This window comes from Aulostomus chinensis, chromosome 14 (assembly GCF_037954235.1).
Source record: "Aulostomus chinensis isolate RoL2024-O1b breed Wild chromosome 14, RoL_Achi_v1.0, whole genome shotgun sequence".
Taxonomy (NCBI): domain Eukaryota; kingdom Metazoa; phylum Chordata; class Actinopteri; order Syngnathiformes; family Aulostomidae; genus Aulostomus; species Aulostomus chinensis.
In genome coordinates, this window is record NC_141333.1 from 14,830,273 (window position 1) to 14,846,785 (window position 16,513).

The following is a 16,513-nucleotide window of genomic DNA, read 5'->3' on the forward strand; positions in this document are numbered from 1 at the left end:
TACCATCAGTTCTTTCCTTTAACTGAATTTAAACCTAATTATAAAGTCTTGAGTACCAGACAAAAAGTCCACTCTTTCTAAAGTCTGCAAACTGAAATTGCTCCCCAGAAAGATAGATGTAAAAGTACACACACACACACACACACACACACACACACACACACACACACACACACAGGTACACACCTCTATTTTGTGCACAACATTCATTCACCACAAGCACACAGTCAAGTCTTCTGGTTCAAAGTAGTTTTCTTTCTCCCTGCTTGGTTCAGCATGTTCCTCCAATCTGTGTTAAGGGTTTTGAGCTCCTGGGAGCAGGATAGGCTAGTCAGCACCTCCAGAATGTCAGCAAGGCTCTCCTGGCCATTCAAAACATTTTACTAAAGCGAGCCTCTGTGCTTTTAGTCTCTGACTCTACTGTAACTTTCGCTGCTTCCAGTTCTAGTCTTTCAGTCAAAGGAACACTACACAGGCCAGGGATTTCTCTCTTTGTTCCTGATGTTAATTATAACCAGACCAGCAGGTTGCTGGGATTACTGAAGGTCAGTATGTGTCCTGGGAATACGCTGCCCTTTTGTGCACTCCTCTAATCCTGATAAGAGAGGGAGCGGGCTGGGGCGGGATGCAGGGCGGGCCAGAGATGGGGTGAGGCGCGGGGCTGGCATCAGGCAGATTAACCTTTTCCCCCGGCCCTGACACCCTGATCGATAGACTCTGTCACGGCAGTGCGATCCACTCATTCTCGTCATTCACACACACATGCTTGCATTCATATTGGGCAAACACACACATGCACTTTACTACATGCACAAATATATGGTTCATCTGGTAGTATGTGTACTTTTACACATAACAGGTCAGTGCACTTAACCCATCATCTATGGAACAATGACCAGTGAGTATAAACTTGCTAAAATACACACCAGTACGACACAGCATTATATGGAGAAGTGTTTGGATCATGGAAAGACTGGTGCAGGAAAATAGAAATATAAAAAGTCAGATATCTCGGATGTTGCTTTTAATTTTAACTCTTCAGATCTCATAAAATTTCTCATATCAACAGCCTGCAGTCAACATAGTATTGAAGCATATGTTGCCATTTCTCCTTTTTTGATGATAAACATCTCACTATGTCTTGTGCCAGTCTTCCCCCTAATGATTGCCTTCAGTCTTGCATCGTTAATTTAGAGGCTTGGACAAGCTCTTCTTTTCTGTCTGTGTCTCGACTCAGCCAGTTAATCCCATCTGACATGCTACTCATGTCTGGGGCTCCCTGATGCCAGTTTCAATGCCAAATTCTGCAGCCATGAGGCCCTGTGCCGCTGCCCTCCATTCATGCTCAACTCACGCAGTGGGCAAAGAGTCTAATGAGGCTACCAAGGTTGAAGGGCTCTGCTGGAGGACTCCATTAGGAGATCAGCAGTTGTTTTATGGCAGTTTGGTGAAAACTAGGAGATTTAGGGAGGTGATTTTCAGGTAATGTTCATACAATACATAAAAATTATCCCTTAAAACTTGGAAATGGCTTAGTAAAGGTTAAATTGACATAGAGAGACATTTAGCTTTCACAACAAAACCACACATACTGATAAATAAAAGAAGCCAATTGGGAGATCAACACTATGCGTGACTCCACTAATAGAATATGGTAATTTCATACAAAGAGCCAAAGGACAACAGGTCAGTCAGCTGCTGCGCTGCACACACAAAAATCTGCAAATGTGTCAGCTAATAGGTGCAATTAATTTTTTTTGATTAGACAAATATGCTTGGCAAAACTTTTGCAGTGTCAAGACTGTTTTTGTCTCTGCTGAGGCAGCAGGAGGAGGACATGTCTTCTAGGGAGGGCAGAGGGCGGTGAACGATTTTTCAGTGCAGTGTTGATGACACTCTAAAGTTCTCCTTTCTGCTGCAGAGCTGAGGTGCACCACACTATGACACTGCACACTTGAACATGGAAGGAGCAGCAGCTCCCACGCCGCCACCTTGTGTTTCCTGAGCCTGCTCCCTCAGGAAGTCAGGTCATTACCATTCCTTCAGTAATCACTATGGTGTTGGCAGACTGGGAAAAGTCCTCAAAAACATGGATTCCCACTGAACAACCAAAATTTAAATGCTGTAGGTCAACACAGTGGTTTTATCCACAGATTTTTGGTGTCGTTGTGAGGGGATGGAGTGTGTGCTAGGCAATCCTAAAGCTAAGCAAGAGTTCCCTCAGGCAGAGTTTTAATAGTCTTTGTTTGACTTTGTTTTCCTCCTGAGGGGAATTATGCTGGGATGAGGAGCACTGAGCATGATTTGAGTGGCCTAAGTGTGAGAGAAATATGTTGCATCCTTGATCTTGGAACAAACAATGTTTTGTGTATTTTACTACCACTAGAAAACTTCAAATATTGGATGATCTTCGGATGCTCTGTCCTAAGGCATGTTGATTAAAGCTGCTAGCCAGGATGTATCATCTGTCAGGGTGAGCATGCTGCTGTTTGGTTACAGGACTGAATAAGTGTCCCAATGTTCCCAGTGTCACAATTATTTTTGTTTGTTTTTGTGGCAGAATCAAGAGTGAGCTATTGAGAGAACTTCTACTGTACTGAAGTGCCACAAACTACTGCATGTGACTAATACTTTAGGTACCTCCCATTACAACTTGTGCTTCAAGTGGCCATCCCCAGTATGGCTCTGTGGCCAGCTGGCTGTAAATATTTAGTATATTTAAGATGACACTATATTGTAATATACTTTTCCTGAGAAGTGCAGTAATTTTCTTCCTCCATTCACTACATCTTGCTTGTTCGGGTGTCATCCCCAAAACACAAACACCCAGATTTAGATAACATCATAAAGGCTGCTTTTCGGTTTTGTCTGGTGCTCTAAGAATGTCCTTGTGTTTCGGTGCTCTGATTATATTAATTACCAAGAACTAGAGAGGTGTTAACTCTCACCTAAAACCCTCACATGAACTTTACAGCATCGTATATACAGTATGTGTTCATTGAATCTCTTCCTGTAGGATTTTAGCTCTGTCATTCTCAACCGTCTTTGGCTGTCTTAGGATTGTCATTACCCAGCATCCATCTAGGGATTTATCTGGTGGGGTGGACTCCTGCCTCTACCGATCTTGTTTCAAGCTCAAGCTGTAACCTGACAATCGCTGCTTTCCATCATTCCAGATCAATGACACACCCCATGTAGGAGCTTCCTTTTCTTCCTCGTTGCTCTCTTTCTTCTGCTGCTCATTTAGCTGCAACTCACAGAAAAACATATTGATGTCTAGTTCTTCCATTGAGGTAGTTCCAGTGGAGCTGTCCTACTCTCTAGGGTAAAGTTAAGGCTATAGCTGACTTCCTTGCTGCCTCTTTGAGGTTTTTATTTGCCTTTGACATACTGCAACTGTCCTGTTCTGTATGTCTGTTATACAGCTATCTAGTAATTCAACCACACTCCTCCACTCTGACAAACATCACCACTTTGTTCCTGATGATGTTGATCAGCCAGTTTAAGTCTCCATCCTTCCTTGGTAGTCAATCATATTTGATGATGACCCTATCATATCTAAATATTTTTGATTTTGGTGAGTGTGCAGAGGGCTGAAAAATTGAATCTTGGGCTGGAATTCTCTGTACAGGTCAGGGAGATTAGCGCTGATGCCACTTTAACTATGCCTTCCTGGAATTTTATTTCCAGGCAGTTTGGAATTCCCAGCTTCACAAGGATGCTTTGAACCCTTGCAGCTCTCTCTGACCAGCATCTCCCTCGAAAATGTACCAGCACATATTAGTGATGAAGACAGGAGCCGCTTTGACTACTTTGTTATGTAAAATCACCTGGTCATAGCTTTTTTCACATATATCTATTCATATCATATGATAAATTTATTTCAGTAAATGCCACCATTCTACTGTCTTTAGAAGTCTTTACTGTCGCATGTACATTGTACAGTGAAATTTGTCCTCTGCACTCAACCCATCCTCTATGCAGCAGTGAGCGTCTGTATGCAGTGCGCTCTGAGACCAACTCCAGATCTCCTGCTTCTACTTGCTCAGGAACACTGACTGGAGTAATTAACCTAAGATAAATGTCTTTTGATGGTGGGAAGAACCAGAGCACCCGCAAAAAATTCATGCAAAATCTGTTCAGAAAGGAACAGGGAAAGCAGAGGCTCATACCCGGGACCTTATTGCTGTGAGGCAACAGTGCTAGCTGTTGTTAGCTCCATGTTAAGGGTGGCGGTTGCCTTTGGATGAGAGGCGGGGTTCACCCTGGACAGGTCTAGAGTCCATCAGGACCAACACATAGAGACAGACAACCATTCACACTCACAGTCACACCTACAGTCAATTTAGAGTATCAATCAGCCTCGTCCCCTCTTGATGTCTTTGGACTGTGGGAGGAAGCTGGAGTACCAGAGAGAACCCACACAGGAACAGGGAGAACATGCAGACTCCACACAGAAAGATCCTGTGATGGAGTCAGGACTCAAACCCGGAACCTTCCTGCTGTGAGGCGACCATGCTAACCACTGCACCACCGTGCCACCCTTTCTCCACCCTGTTTTGTCTTTTTTGGATTCCTAAAGCTACATCCTAGTTTCTCCTGATGTGAATGTATGGTAGGCCAATTTATCATAAGCTAATGCAACTAAAATCACTTCAAGTTTTGTTGTTGTTTTTTTTTTAATTTCATTGTCCAGCTCGTATTATAAAAACAATGTGAAGTGGTGCATACAATAGAAGTGCAATCTCGTGCAACTATTGTGTGGATAAAAACCATTAGTATTTATTTAAACTGGCTATAAATCTCTCAGTTACTTTTGTCCTCATCATTCATCTGAACGCTCAAGCTGTTTCATAAAATGCCATCATTTACCATCTGCAGCTGAACGTTGGTCAGCAGCAGAAATGGCTGAAAGAGTCAGTGATGCAAGGAGCTATAATCTGTTCCCAAGCTACTCTGTTGTTTGTTTTGAAAAGAGAGAAATGGAAAGGGGGGGGGGGGGGGGCGCAACGCAAAAAATGGGGCCAGAGAAACAAATGGACCCATCTTCCTCCCAAAGCGTTGCTTTTCCAGCTCATTTATCAAATGCAGAAGAAGAATTCTTTTTGATTGGCTGATTACCAGAAGCATTCATCACTAGCCGACATATCCCCACCAATTTGACACTGCCATTTTGGATAATTTGTTAAGGATGACAAAGAGGTCATTGTTGCCTTGGCTTCTTTTTGACCTTTTTAATATTAGAAAATTAATTTTCTATTTGGAGCAATATATGAGGTCCTGTCACACTGCCTAGATGAATTTAGCACCCTGAAATCCTTCTGCGACTCCTGTTGTCCTACAATAATCTCACTTTGTCTTTCTCCTTTTCGCTCTTTTCTGTGTTCAACAGTCAGATTTGTGTTATGAAGTCACATATCCATGCGGGTCTGTTTTTTATTTGTTTATGTGTCTGTTTCTCCCATCTCTATTTGTGTTAAAATGTCCTCTGGTGTCAGCTAACCATTTCTGATCCATTTCTGAGATTTACGACCAATTTTTCCCCTATCATCCCTGCGTCGTTTCAATCCCTCCATCATTACTCTCCTTAGTCTCCCTCCGTTTGAAGCTAAATTGTCTGCTTTTCACTGGAAGACACATGAGTTCTTTTGGGGGTTTTTTTGTTTTGTTTTGTTTTGAGTTTTTTGCATTTGTTCCTCACTTTTGTTCGCAAACTTCTGCCTTGATCCTTTTTTTCTCCTGTTATTTAAAAGGATTTTTTGTCACTACCTCCCTCCTTGCTCTACCTTTTCTGTGTTTCGCCTCTGACTTTCCCTCTCTTCTCCATCTCCTGTTCTCCTGGCAGGCCCTCCCAACAGATGTGGAAGCTTATGTGGCGCTAACAGGCCTGAAGCAGAGGGCTGCCTGTGCCCGTTCAGCCTGATTACAAGTCACCTCTGTGTTCATAAACAGACAAATACCGCCATCAATTTGACAGCACGGCACAGACCGAGATGAAGATGAAGGGAGGGAGGGAGGGAAGGGGGGCGTATCAGAGGGAAGGAGACAGACGGCGCGAGAGTTTTGTGTCATTTACTCTCGTCCATGAAGCAGGTCATGCCATCTGCCATGTTCTGTCACTGTGACATCATTAGAGGGTCACTGACCATGTGCCCCATTCCCCTGAATTGGTTTCTCTAATCAAGTCTTGGGTAGAGTTTTACACCTGTCTAAAAGTGATACAAAAGCCTTTTTCCTCCATCTTTTTCTGTGGGAAAGTTTAACTGAATGTGTGATGCTCTTGTGGTTTCAAAAATTCTCAACTAAGTGCGTTCACCTGAGGAGACAAAGATCTTGTTCAAACTTATTTTCACTGCTGAGATTTAACCAGACTTTTGGAAAGGAACTGATCCAGTCTGCTCCGTTGCTGCTCGTTTTAAAAGCCCTGTTGATTTGTGCAAGTCAATCCTTCTACAGGTAATGTGGGCAATAGTTTAATGTTTTATAAAATGCATCACATGGGGAGTAAGATTAACGTTCTTCTCCTGAACAAGCAGAAGTTTCTCTTCTCCTCAAAAGGTATGCCGCTGATGCCAAGAGCTTTATTCAGGAGCTTGTAATCCTGCTTCAATCAGCTCTTTTTCCTCTCCGTGTAATGATAAGCCAGGCATTTACAGCCCTCACCGCACCCCCACACCCCACTCTAATTAATATGCAGCAGATAAGTACTTGTCTGACAAAATTCATTCGTTTGACCTTCTAGGTTTTACACTAAACTGTTTGCAGCCGCTGCAAGTTCACCACAAGTTGAGAGTTCCCTGGAGTTTCTGCAGTGAGATGGGGCTTTTGTTTCTCTCTGAGAGGTTTAATTTGGACAGCGCTCTCTCTCTCTCTCTCTGTCTCTCTCTCTCTCTCTCTGTGTCTGTCTCTCTCTCTCTCTCTGTCTGTCTGTCTCTCTCTGTTTCTTTCTCTCTCACACACTCTCTCAAATTGTGTTTTGACTTTCATTCAGCAGTCTCTGTGTCTTAATTGCCCCTAATTGCTTAATTACAATTTCAAATGAACAATTCTGGAGGTCAGAGCGGGTTGTTAATTGAAGCATCAATCACAGTAGGGGGGCCTTCAGAATCGTCTCAGTTTGATTGACAGGGCATTAACTGAGTATTGTTGTAAGCTTGGACATGACATTGTTGGGGCTCCATGGTTGTTACTTACATCTCTACTGTCCTTCACATGATGCTGTGAAGGAGAAATCATCTGTTTGAATAAGAACAAAATGAGCTGGAACTGAAATGAACTGAATTTTTCATGTATTTTCACACAAAACCAGTTAAGATGCAGGTTCTTTCTATGCATGCTTGCAAGAAGTGGCTTGGATCTGTTTTCACTCATCAATCGACTGGAACACCTTTTATGATACTGTATCCGACCACTTTAAACAAGTTAGAAAATCACACACCAAACAGAGGAAACACACATGTCAGTATCATTCAGGAAGGACTATAAACCCTCTTCTTTTTTAAATGTTACAGTAGAATTATAGTTTTCCAAAAACAAACTATGCATCCAGTGTTGAGAGAGTTTAGGTAGACTTTCTGTCAACGTGACAGTACCCTAATGAGATCTTTCTGAGTTGGTTGTACTTCTTGAATACAAACAAAGTGTTAATAGTTAAAGTTAAAGTGACACATGATTGGAAAAATCTTTGTCTTTCAAGTACTTAGAAAAAGTGCCTGTTGGCAAAGTGACAACGATGTTTTTCCCCTCTTGAATCACTTTTTTTGTAACTCCAGAATGCAGAAAGAACCAGCCACATATATTTAGCTTGAAGCTAATCGTGCCGCTGGACCAGCGACTACAAACAGCACTGTCCAGAATCATCCTTTTACAAACTCCTAAGCACATGGTCTGATTTAATTAATGTCTTCTTCATGTCGCTGTATGTTCAGTAATCAGCAAACTAAAGAAAAATTAACACTTCCACTTTGGTGCTGATGTGGCTGGCGCTTTCTGCATTCTGGGGCCACAGGAGGGAAAAAAACGTCTTTGTTATCTCAAAGCATCTATTTTGTGAAAACCTCAAAAGCAAAACACATTTTTTGGCGTATTTCTTTTGTGTTGAATTGTCACTTTAATTAATATCTAATGCATTAAGAGTTAGTTAGGAGAAACATCAACATTCCATCTCAATTCCCCAATTTCTGATTAGGATGGCATGACAAACCTTAACCTTAACCTCACTTTTGTGCAATATAAACTCTTTTTATGATCACCTCAGTCCAATCCTATAGTCTCATTTTTTATTTATCTATTTATTTATATATGACAGGCAGTGGCAGGTGGTATTTGAGAAAAAGATTTTCAAGTGTCACCCAACAACAGAGCCAAGATGACATTTATGTGACGTAGCCTAGTAATCAGGTGATGTAAGCATGAAAAAAAATCTGTTTGGTTTAATAGAACACTGACATAAACCGCATCAAACATGGGCCAACATCAGATTGAACTCATATATCCTTCTGGCTTAATGTCAGCAAATGCCTGCAGCCTGCGTCTAAAATCATATGTTAAACCTTACTATTATAGAGGAGGGGGCTATACTGGTACAGTATATGAATATAATACTGTAAATGAATACAAATACTGTCGATACATCAGTGGAATGTACCTCTCTGTGTGTCATATAAGCACCAATGAATGAATTCATAATTAAAGAAAACTTGAAAGGAACTTGCAGGTATGTTGTTTAGATTTGGATGCGATGGCTAAAGTCACTAACCCACTTATTTATAAGGATTCCATGTAAATGTGTATTACTTGCTTAAACCCTGACACACTCCACCTGCTACCTTTGATCACCTGCATGTTTACCCTCTGCCATCTCACCTTCACTATTTCCCCCTTTATTCTTCCTCCTCCTCTTTCCATCCTTCCATCCTTCACCTCCTTCAGAGGGGGGAGACCCTTGTGATTATTAGGCTGGTTTCCCTTGTCTAGACCAGGGCTTGTTGGCTGAAACTCTCTCCATCCTCCTCCTTCTGAAACCTAATGGATCAGGATCCGCCTCTCTTTCTGTGTATTCTCCCCCTCCCCTTTATCTCTTTTTCTCTATATATTACTCTGCCTCTGCATTTACTTTCATTCCCTCTTGCTCTTTTTTTGCGTTTTGTTTCTCTATTGTTTCTCCCACCCATCGCCCCCCGTCCCACCCCCACACCCCCAACTTCTCCTGCTGCTGTTCCTCTCCTCTGGGGCTCCATCCATCAGGTTGTCGGGGGCTGCTAGTGGCCGACTCCCAGCCACCATATTTCACCGCCAGCCAGCCAAGCAGCTGACAGCACAGCCACCGCCAGGAAATTGCTTTGGCTGTGAGCAGAATTTCAAACACAGGCATACTGCATCAGCCGGGCCGCCCAAGACCTACGCTCGCTCGCTTGCTCTCTCTGTCTCTCTCTCTCTCTCTCTCTCTCTTTCTCTTTCTCTCTCTCGTCAATCTCTCCATACCTCTCTCTACACACAGCTCTATGTCTCTCTCTGTCTGTCTTTTTCTCTTTTTCTGTTTGTCTTTATGTACTTATTTCCTCTCTTTCTCTCTATCTTCCCTCCCGTCTCAGTATGTTTTTCTGCTTGCTCTCCCCTGCCCCTCTATCTCCTCTCTCTCTCACACACACACTCACATACACACACACACACACACACACAGAACCAGAAGCATTGTTTTCTCTCTTCGTATTTTGTCTGTTTTCTGTTCTCCCTGCTTTCTTTCCCTCTATCCCCTTCTTCTCCGGCTATCTTTCCCTCCTTCCATCCATCCTCTCATTCTTTTCATTTTCAGAGAACATGGTGTGGTGCTGAATGCATAATAAGCAAAGGGAGTGAAGGAGGGAGGCAGGTAGAGAGAAAAGAAGGAAGGATAAAACCATGAGAAAGAGAATGGAAGGATAAGGTCGACAGAGAGAAGAGATGCTGCCCCTCCAGTATCCTGGGTCAAAGGGTGTCTGTGTGTTTGTGTGTCCTGTGTGTGGGGTTGTATTTGGCCTTGTATGCCTGCCTCTGTCAGAACCACTTTAAGATCGCTGAAGTGAGAATATTTCTGACAAGTGAGGTCATATTTGCTGTTGTTAACATCCTCAAAGGAGTCTGGTTTATGTTTTTGGGGTGAGATTAAATGAATATGCCAGTTTTCTTGAAGAACTGAACCAAGTTAGCATAAATGGCAAAGTCATAGGACAATCCCTGAACAATCAAACTTTGTTTTCCCTATCCTGCATAAAATCCTTATTCTCCCAAAAGGTTTTCTTACATTTCACGCACTCACAAATAGGTGTGTTGTGCTTTCTTCGTGACTCTAGAATGCAGAAACAGCCAGCCATGCGTATTTCACTTGAAGTTAATGGATAATGACAGCTAACAACTGCTACAGCAACAAACCAACAGCTAAAATGTTCATTTACGTATCCAGAAAGAAATGATAAATGAGGGGGGAAATGTGAGTTTATGGCACATATTTGTGAGTATTTGATGTCATCGTCGTCATCTTCCGTTTATCCGGGTCCAGGTCGCTGACGGTAGCAGCAGCCTCAGCAAGGAAACCCAGACCAATCTCTCCCCAGCCACTTCCATCAGCTCTTCCTAGGTAATCCCAAAGTATTCCCAGGCCAGCCGAGAAATATAATCCCTCCAGCGTGTCCCAGAGTTGGCCCCATGGCCTCTTCCTGGTTGAACATGCCTTGAAAACCTACCAAGGGAAGTGGTGTCCATGAGGCATCCTCAACTGATTCCTCTTGACATGGAGAAGCAGTGGCTCTACTCTGAGTCCCTCCCGAATGTCTGAGCTTCTCACCCTATCTCTAAGGGAGAGCCCAGCCACCCTGCGGAGGAAACTCGTTTCCCCATATTCCTGAAGTACCCCCCATAGGATGCCCCTTGGAACATGGCAATAAGCCTTCTCCAAATCCACAAATCACATTTGGACTGGTTGGGCAAACTCCCTGCCTCCTCCTTCACCCCAGGGTGAAGAGCTGATCCATGGTTCCACGGCCAGGACGAAAACCACATTGCTCCTCCTCGATCTGAGGTTTGACTATCGACCTGACCCTCCTCTCCAGTACCCTGGCATAGACCTTTCCAGGGTGGCTGAGGAATGGGATTCCCCCGATAGTTAGAACGGACCATCTGATCCCCTTCTTAAATATGGGGACGACCACCCCAGTCTGCCACTCCAAAGGCACTGCCCCCTATGTCTACGCAATGTCGCAGAGACGTGTCAGCCACAACAACCCTACAACATCAAGAGCCCTGAGATACCCAGGGCGGATCTCATCCACCCCCACTGAGCTCTGCCACCGTGGAGTTGTTTCACTGCCTCAGCAACTTCTGCCCTAGAGATTGGACGACGCCTCCCCAAGTCTTCACCCGCTTCTATTTCCTCCATGGAATACATGTTGGTGGGATTGAGGAGTTCCTCAAAGTACTCCTTCCACCGTCGACTATCTCCCCAGTTGACGTCAGCAGTTGCTGCCTTCCCCCTGTGAGGCGACAGACAGTTTGCTGGAAACTTTTCGAAGCCGATCGATAGTCATCCTCCATGGCCTCAGCAAACTCCTCCCATGCCTGAGTTTTTGCTTCATGGCTGCACACCCAGGGCTGCCTCTGGAGACCCACAGACCAACCACACCCTGTAGGCCTCCTTCTTCAGCCTTACAGCTCCCATCACCTGTGGTGTCCTCCAGCGGGTTCAGGGATTACCGCCGCAACTTGCACCAGTAGCCTTGTGGTCGCAGCTCACAACAGCTGCCTCGGCAGCAATGTCCCCCGCTGTCCCCAGGATGCGGTCGAGGCTGGAGGTGGGAATTGAAGATCATCTTGACAGGTTCTTCCGCAAGGCATTCCCAGCAGACCCTCACTACTCGTTTTGGCCTACCAGGTCTGCGTGCCGTCTTCCCCCGCCAGCTGACCCGACTCACCACCAGATGGTGGTCAGCTGACAGCTTCACTCCTCTCCTCACCCAAGTGTCCAGAACATACAGCTGCAGATCAAATGATACAACTATAAAATCAATCATAGACCTATGACCTGGGATGTCCTGTTGCCATGTGCACCGATGGACATCCTTATGTTCGAACATGGTGTTAATTATGGAAAACTGCGACTCGCACAGAAGTCCAATAACTGAGCACGACTCGGGCTTGAGTCGGGCCTGCTGTTCCTCCCAGTCACGCCTGTCCAGGTCGCACTTTCATTGCCCACATGAAGGACAATGGAGTTCCCAGGTGGGGCGCCATCCAGCACCCTTCCTGGGGACTCCAAAAAGGGTCAGTACTCTGAACTGCTGGTTGGCGCATAATCGCAGACAACAGACAGGACCCGTTCCCTGACCTGAAGGTGTAGGGAAGCAACTTTTTCATCCCCTGGGGTGAACCCCAATGTAGAGGCAGAGAGTCTGGGGGCTATCAGAAAGCCTCCCCGCCCCTCTGCTTCTCACCCAGAGCAACTCCAGCAAAGGAGAGTGCAGCCCCTCTCAAGGACTCGGGTTCTCGAACCGCAGCTCTTCCACCAACTCCGACTCCTTCACCGCCAGAGACGTGACAGTCCATGTCCCAAAAGGCAGCTTCCATAGTCGGGGATCAGACCACCAAGATCCCCGCCTTGGTCTGCTGCCTGATCCACACTGCACCGGACCCTTCCAATTCCTCCTGCAGGTGGTGGGCCTAAAGTGGTGTCAGTATTTGTTAGAAAAGCAAAATAATCTGGATTTTGCTTTAAGTATGGCTTTAACTGTGACTCAACTATTGCTTGAAATCAAATGGGGCCTTGGTTAATCCCCAAAACAAGAAAAGGTGTTGCAGCACTGTTGTTGTTCTATTTCAGTCTATTGACAGAAAAGTCATATAACAACCTCAATAATTTAATAAAATACTGAAAGAAACATACGACTTTAGCTTGTAATATTTACAGGAGAAATGGAAGACTGTAATAGTTTTTTTTAAAGAAATTACTGGATGTACAGTACTGTCTAAGGAGGTTAACAGGTGAATATAAGGAAACCCAGCCCATATCTGTGTCTCAATCCCACGGTATATATTAGCTCTACTGTTCTGCACTTGTACAAAATTATGCTTAACATGCACCTACACAAACTCAGTAATCCTTTTGGAGAACATAGTAAAGGAAAAAGACGAGAATAATATTTTTCAGACAATTATTTTTTGTTGTTGTTTGTGTTTGCATCAATTCTAAAGCTGCCTCACTAAAGTCCATTTGCTTCGAGGTACAGCAGCTTGTCTGTCTTCTGTCTTTTATGAGAGAGTAGCGTCCATGAACAGTGTACTCCCCTCAACTAAACAGACTAAAGTAAAGTCAATTCCCTGTGTTTCCACCATTTCACTCTCATCTTCTCACCCTCCCTACCATGAGTGACTGACTTGATTTTACAAAGACAGAAAAACAAAGTGGTAAAAAATCGTAAAGGGACAAGGGATGGACAGATGGAGTTGGAAGTAGAAAAATGAAAAGGAGGACAATGAATGAAACCTTTAATCACTTTGTGGTATTTACTGTATTACTTGTTTTCCAGTTTAACAAGACAGTGTTCTTGGGCATGACAAGGGCGTGTACGTGTGTGTAGTGTTGGATGGGCGGTTCATAACTGAGAGGTCATCCAGCAAACAGAGAGACAGAGAGAGAGACGGAGCGAGAGGGAGAGATGGGATGCTACCACTCATAATGAGGGATATTCTGTCAGTGACTTGTTCCTAGAGGTAATGAGTTGGTGGGCAGAGCCAGGTGAAGTGGAAGTACTTGTCTGAGGTGTTCATTAGGCAGTGTGAGCATGTATCTGAGACTGAAAAACCTTTTTTATTCATCTCATTGAGTAATGAGAGCTCTGTGGATCCGTTTGTTTTGTATTAGTCACTGTAAAGGTTTATTTGGGTCAAGGAGTTTGTGTTGGGAGAGTCTTTACTCCAGTATCAGGAGCATGGGAGGGATATTGGTGATTCTGGACTCAGTGCTTCTGCTCGTTGATAAAGTTGAGGAAGGAGTGGATGTATACTGTACATTCTCCGTGTTTCCAAATTAATGATTTAACTGTCTCATTGATTCAGAAGAACATAGGTGGGTTTTTTTTTGGGTGAGGGGGGTGTTCTTGCTAATTCAGGAAAACAGTGTCAGATAAAAATATCCCACAAAAAGCTTTCATCGGTTGTTGCTGCTGAAACCTGATAAATAACTCTCCAACAGTGCTGTATGGTTACAAGCACAGACACACACAGAAATGTATGATAGTAAATATATACCATGCCAGCTTCTAACAGGATTTAGAACTTATCAAAGGATTTTGAGCTTCACTCGATATTGTTTTTGTTTTCTGACATTTTTTCCTGTTCCTATGACTCAACAACGTTAGTTTTCCTTCAAAAAATTCTCTATTTTGTTGAATTAATGAAATAATCATCTCGTAATTCAATTAAACAAGGTTGTCAAATTAATTTTTGAGATAATTTTTTGAGTGAGGAAAGACATATTGTAAGCTAACTTTTTCTGAATTTATGAGATAATTTTTCTAATTTAAAAAAATCTGAGCTGTTTTCTGAATTAATGAGATAATTTTTCTAATAAAAACTTAAATTCTGCTCTGTTTTTCAGGTTGGTTCTGAAAAACAGTGTTTTTTAATTATTTAAAATAAATTACCTCAAGAATGAAAAACAGCAGACTTTTTTTTATCTGAAGTGAAAGCAATACTAGATATCTGATCTGAGTTTTGTAATTTAATGTAGATCAGTGACACATAAATGTACAAAATGTGTTATGGAAAGTTCCTTCATCATCTCTCCTTTTAATAGCGCAGGTCTGGGTCCCTTGTTCGTTCCACTACTTTGGTCCAACTGATCTTTTAAAGAACTCTAAAATCTTGAAGGTCACACGGACTGAATCTTAATGACCTTACTTATCTTCTAGCGTGACCAGCAGGTAAACATTTGTGGCTCTAATTAAAATATCTCAATTTATGGATGATTTTAATCATCATTAAATTTGAGGTATGTGATAAATCCACATGAGAGCCTTTGTGTGTCTATACACTGCATTTCTCCCAGCTCACCAGCCCATCTATGTTGGGTAGACGTGCCCTTCAGAAGGACAGTCTGATTGAAGTTATGCGTGGATGGTTGGCTCCTTTCAGCTAGTGAGCGTATCCTCAGTCTGCAGCGCTGGAAGTTTTGTAGTCAGCTCATGAGCAAATGCTTCTCCCCAGAGCCTTGAAGGCCAACTTTTACTCCTGCTGGAGAAACTCTGCTGTGGACTGTGCTGAAAAACATTACTAACCTGCTGTTTTTTTTGTCTTTTTTCTCGTTTTTGTGTTTCTGTGCCTCCCTCCTCTCCATCAGAGTGTTAGTTTGGAGTTCTACATTGATGTTCATGCCCACTCCACCATGCTGAATGGCTTCATGTACGGCAATGTGTTTGAAGATGAGGAGCGAGTCCAGAGACAGGCTGTTTTCCCCAGACTGCTGTGCCACAATGCACCAGACTTCTCCTTTGTAAGTCAAAGAAACAGACACACTTGCACGCGGGTGTGCGCGCGCACACACACACACACACACACACACACACACACACACACACACACACACACACACCAGAGAAGAGCAAAATGTCACAAACTCCAGTCCATGGGCAGCGCAACTTCAAAAATAGTCCAAGCTCAGAAGCTACCGCCGAGCGATTGTTCAGTGAGGCACTTCATAGGCAAGTGCAGCACTCTTAGAGCAGTAGTGTCTCATAGCTGCAGACCTGCCAAGCAGGAGTGGATGAATATGACGAAGGCTGTTGATTTACTTCAAACCACCTGGTTTGCCAGACTGATAGAAGTCAACAACCTTGAGAGAGGACAGACTACTCTTACGCACTGGAGGCAAAATTAAGCAGACCAGTCATGCAAGGGGAGAATCTGTCTGAGTCTGCTGGAGGGATGATGATAACAAGTGTAGGTTGAATGGTAGATTGGCTGCATTTATAAAACGTTAGTCTTAACTTAAAGCCTTTTTACAATGTTGCCTCATTCACCCAGTGACATTAACATGGTTTCAGGAGAAAATGGGGTACAAACCAGTAAACCACTGATTGTCAGATGGCTACTCTTCCACTTGAGCTACGCAGAACTGAAGCTGGAGTAATATTTCCTCAGTCAGCCTGCAGACTTCAGTAGGGGACTTGCATTCTGTATGTGGTAATAAGACATATATAACACAAACACATAGAATAAAAACAAATATAAGCACTTGTACACACACAGGAGATTATTTGAGAGTATAGGTGATCAGACACACACAAGGGGGGCTCATTCATGAGAGTTTTTAAGCACAAATTTGCTTACTCTCTAAAGGATGTTTTTTTAAGTCCTCAGTTTTCTCTTGGAGACAACAAGCAGAGCCTGATTACGGTTGTATAAATTCTTTCTCCTGATATAACTTGCAATTATCAAGGTTTGCCAAAACTTTAATTTTACAGAAGGTACGCAATAGATGTCAGGA

The 16,513-nt window shown here is 43.4% G+C and overlaps 1 protein-coding gene across 2 annotated transcripts in view; it reads left to right on the plus strand.

The window, feature by feature from the left end:
• agbl4 (AGBL carboxypeptidase 4) overlaps positions 1-16,513 on the plus strand; it is a 277,380-nt gene that overhangs the window by 245,779 nt on the left and 15,088 nt on the right. For both annotated transcript variants that reach the window (XM_086225487.1, XM_086225486.1), the window contains one exon: positions 15,368-15,520. In XM_086225487.1, coding sequence (XP_086081613.1) covers positions 15,368-15,520 — 153 coding nt within the window. The remainder of the gene's footprint in view (positions 1-15,367; positions 15,521-16,513) is intronic.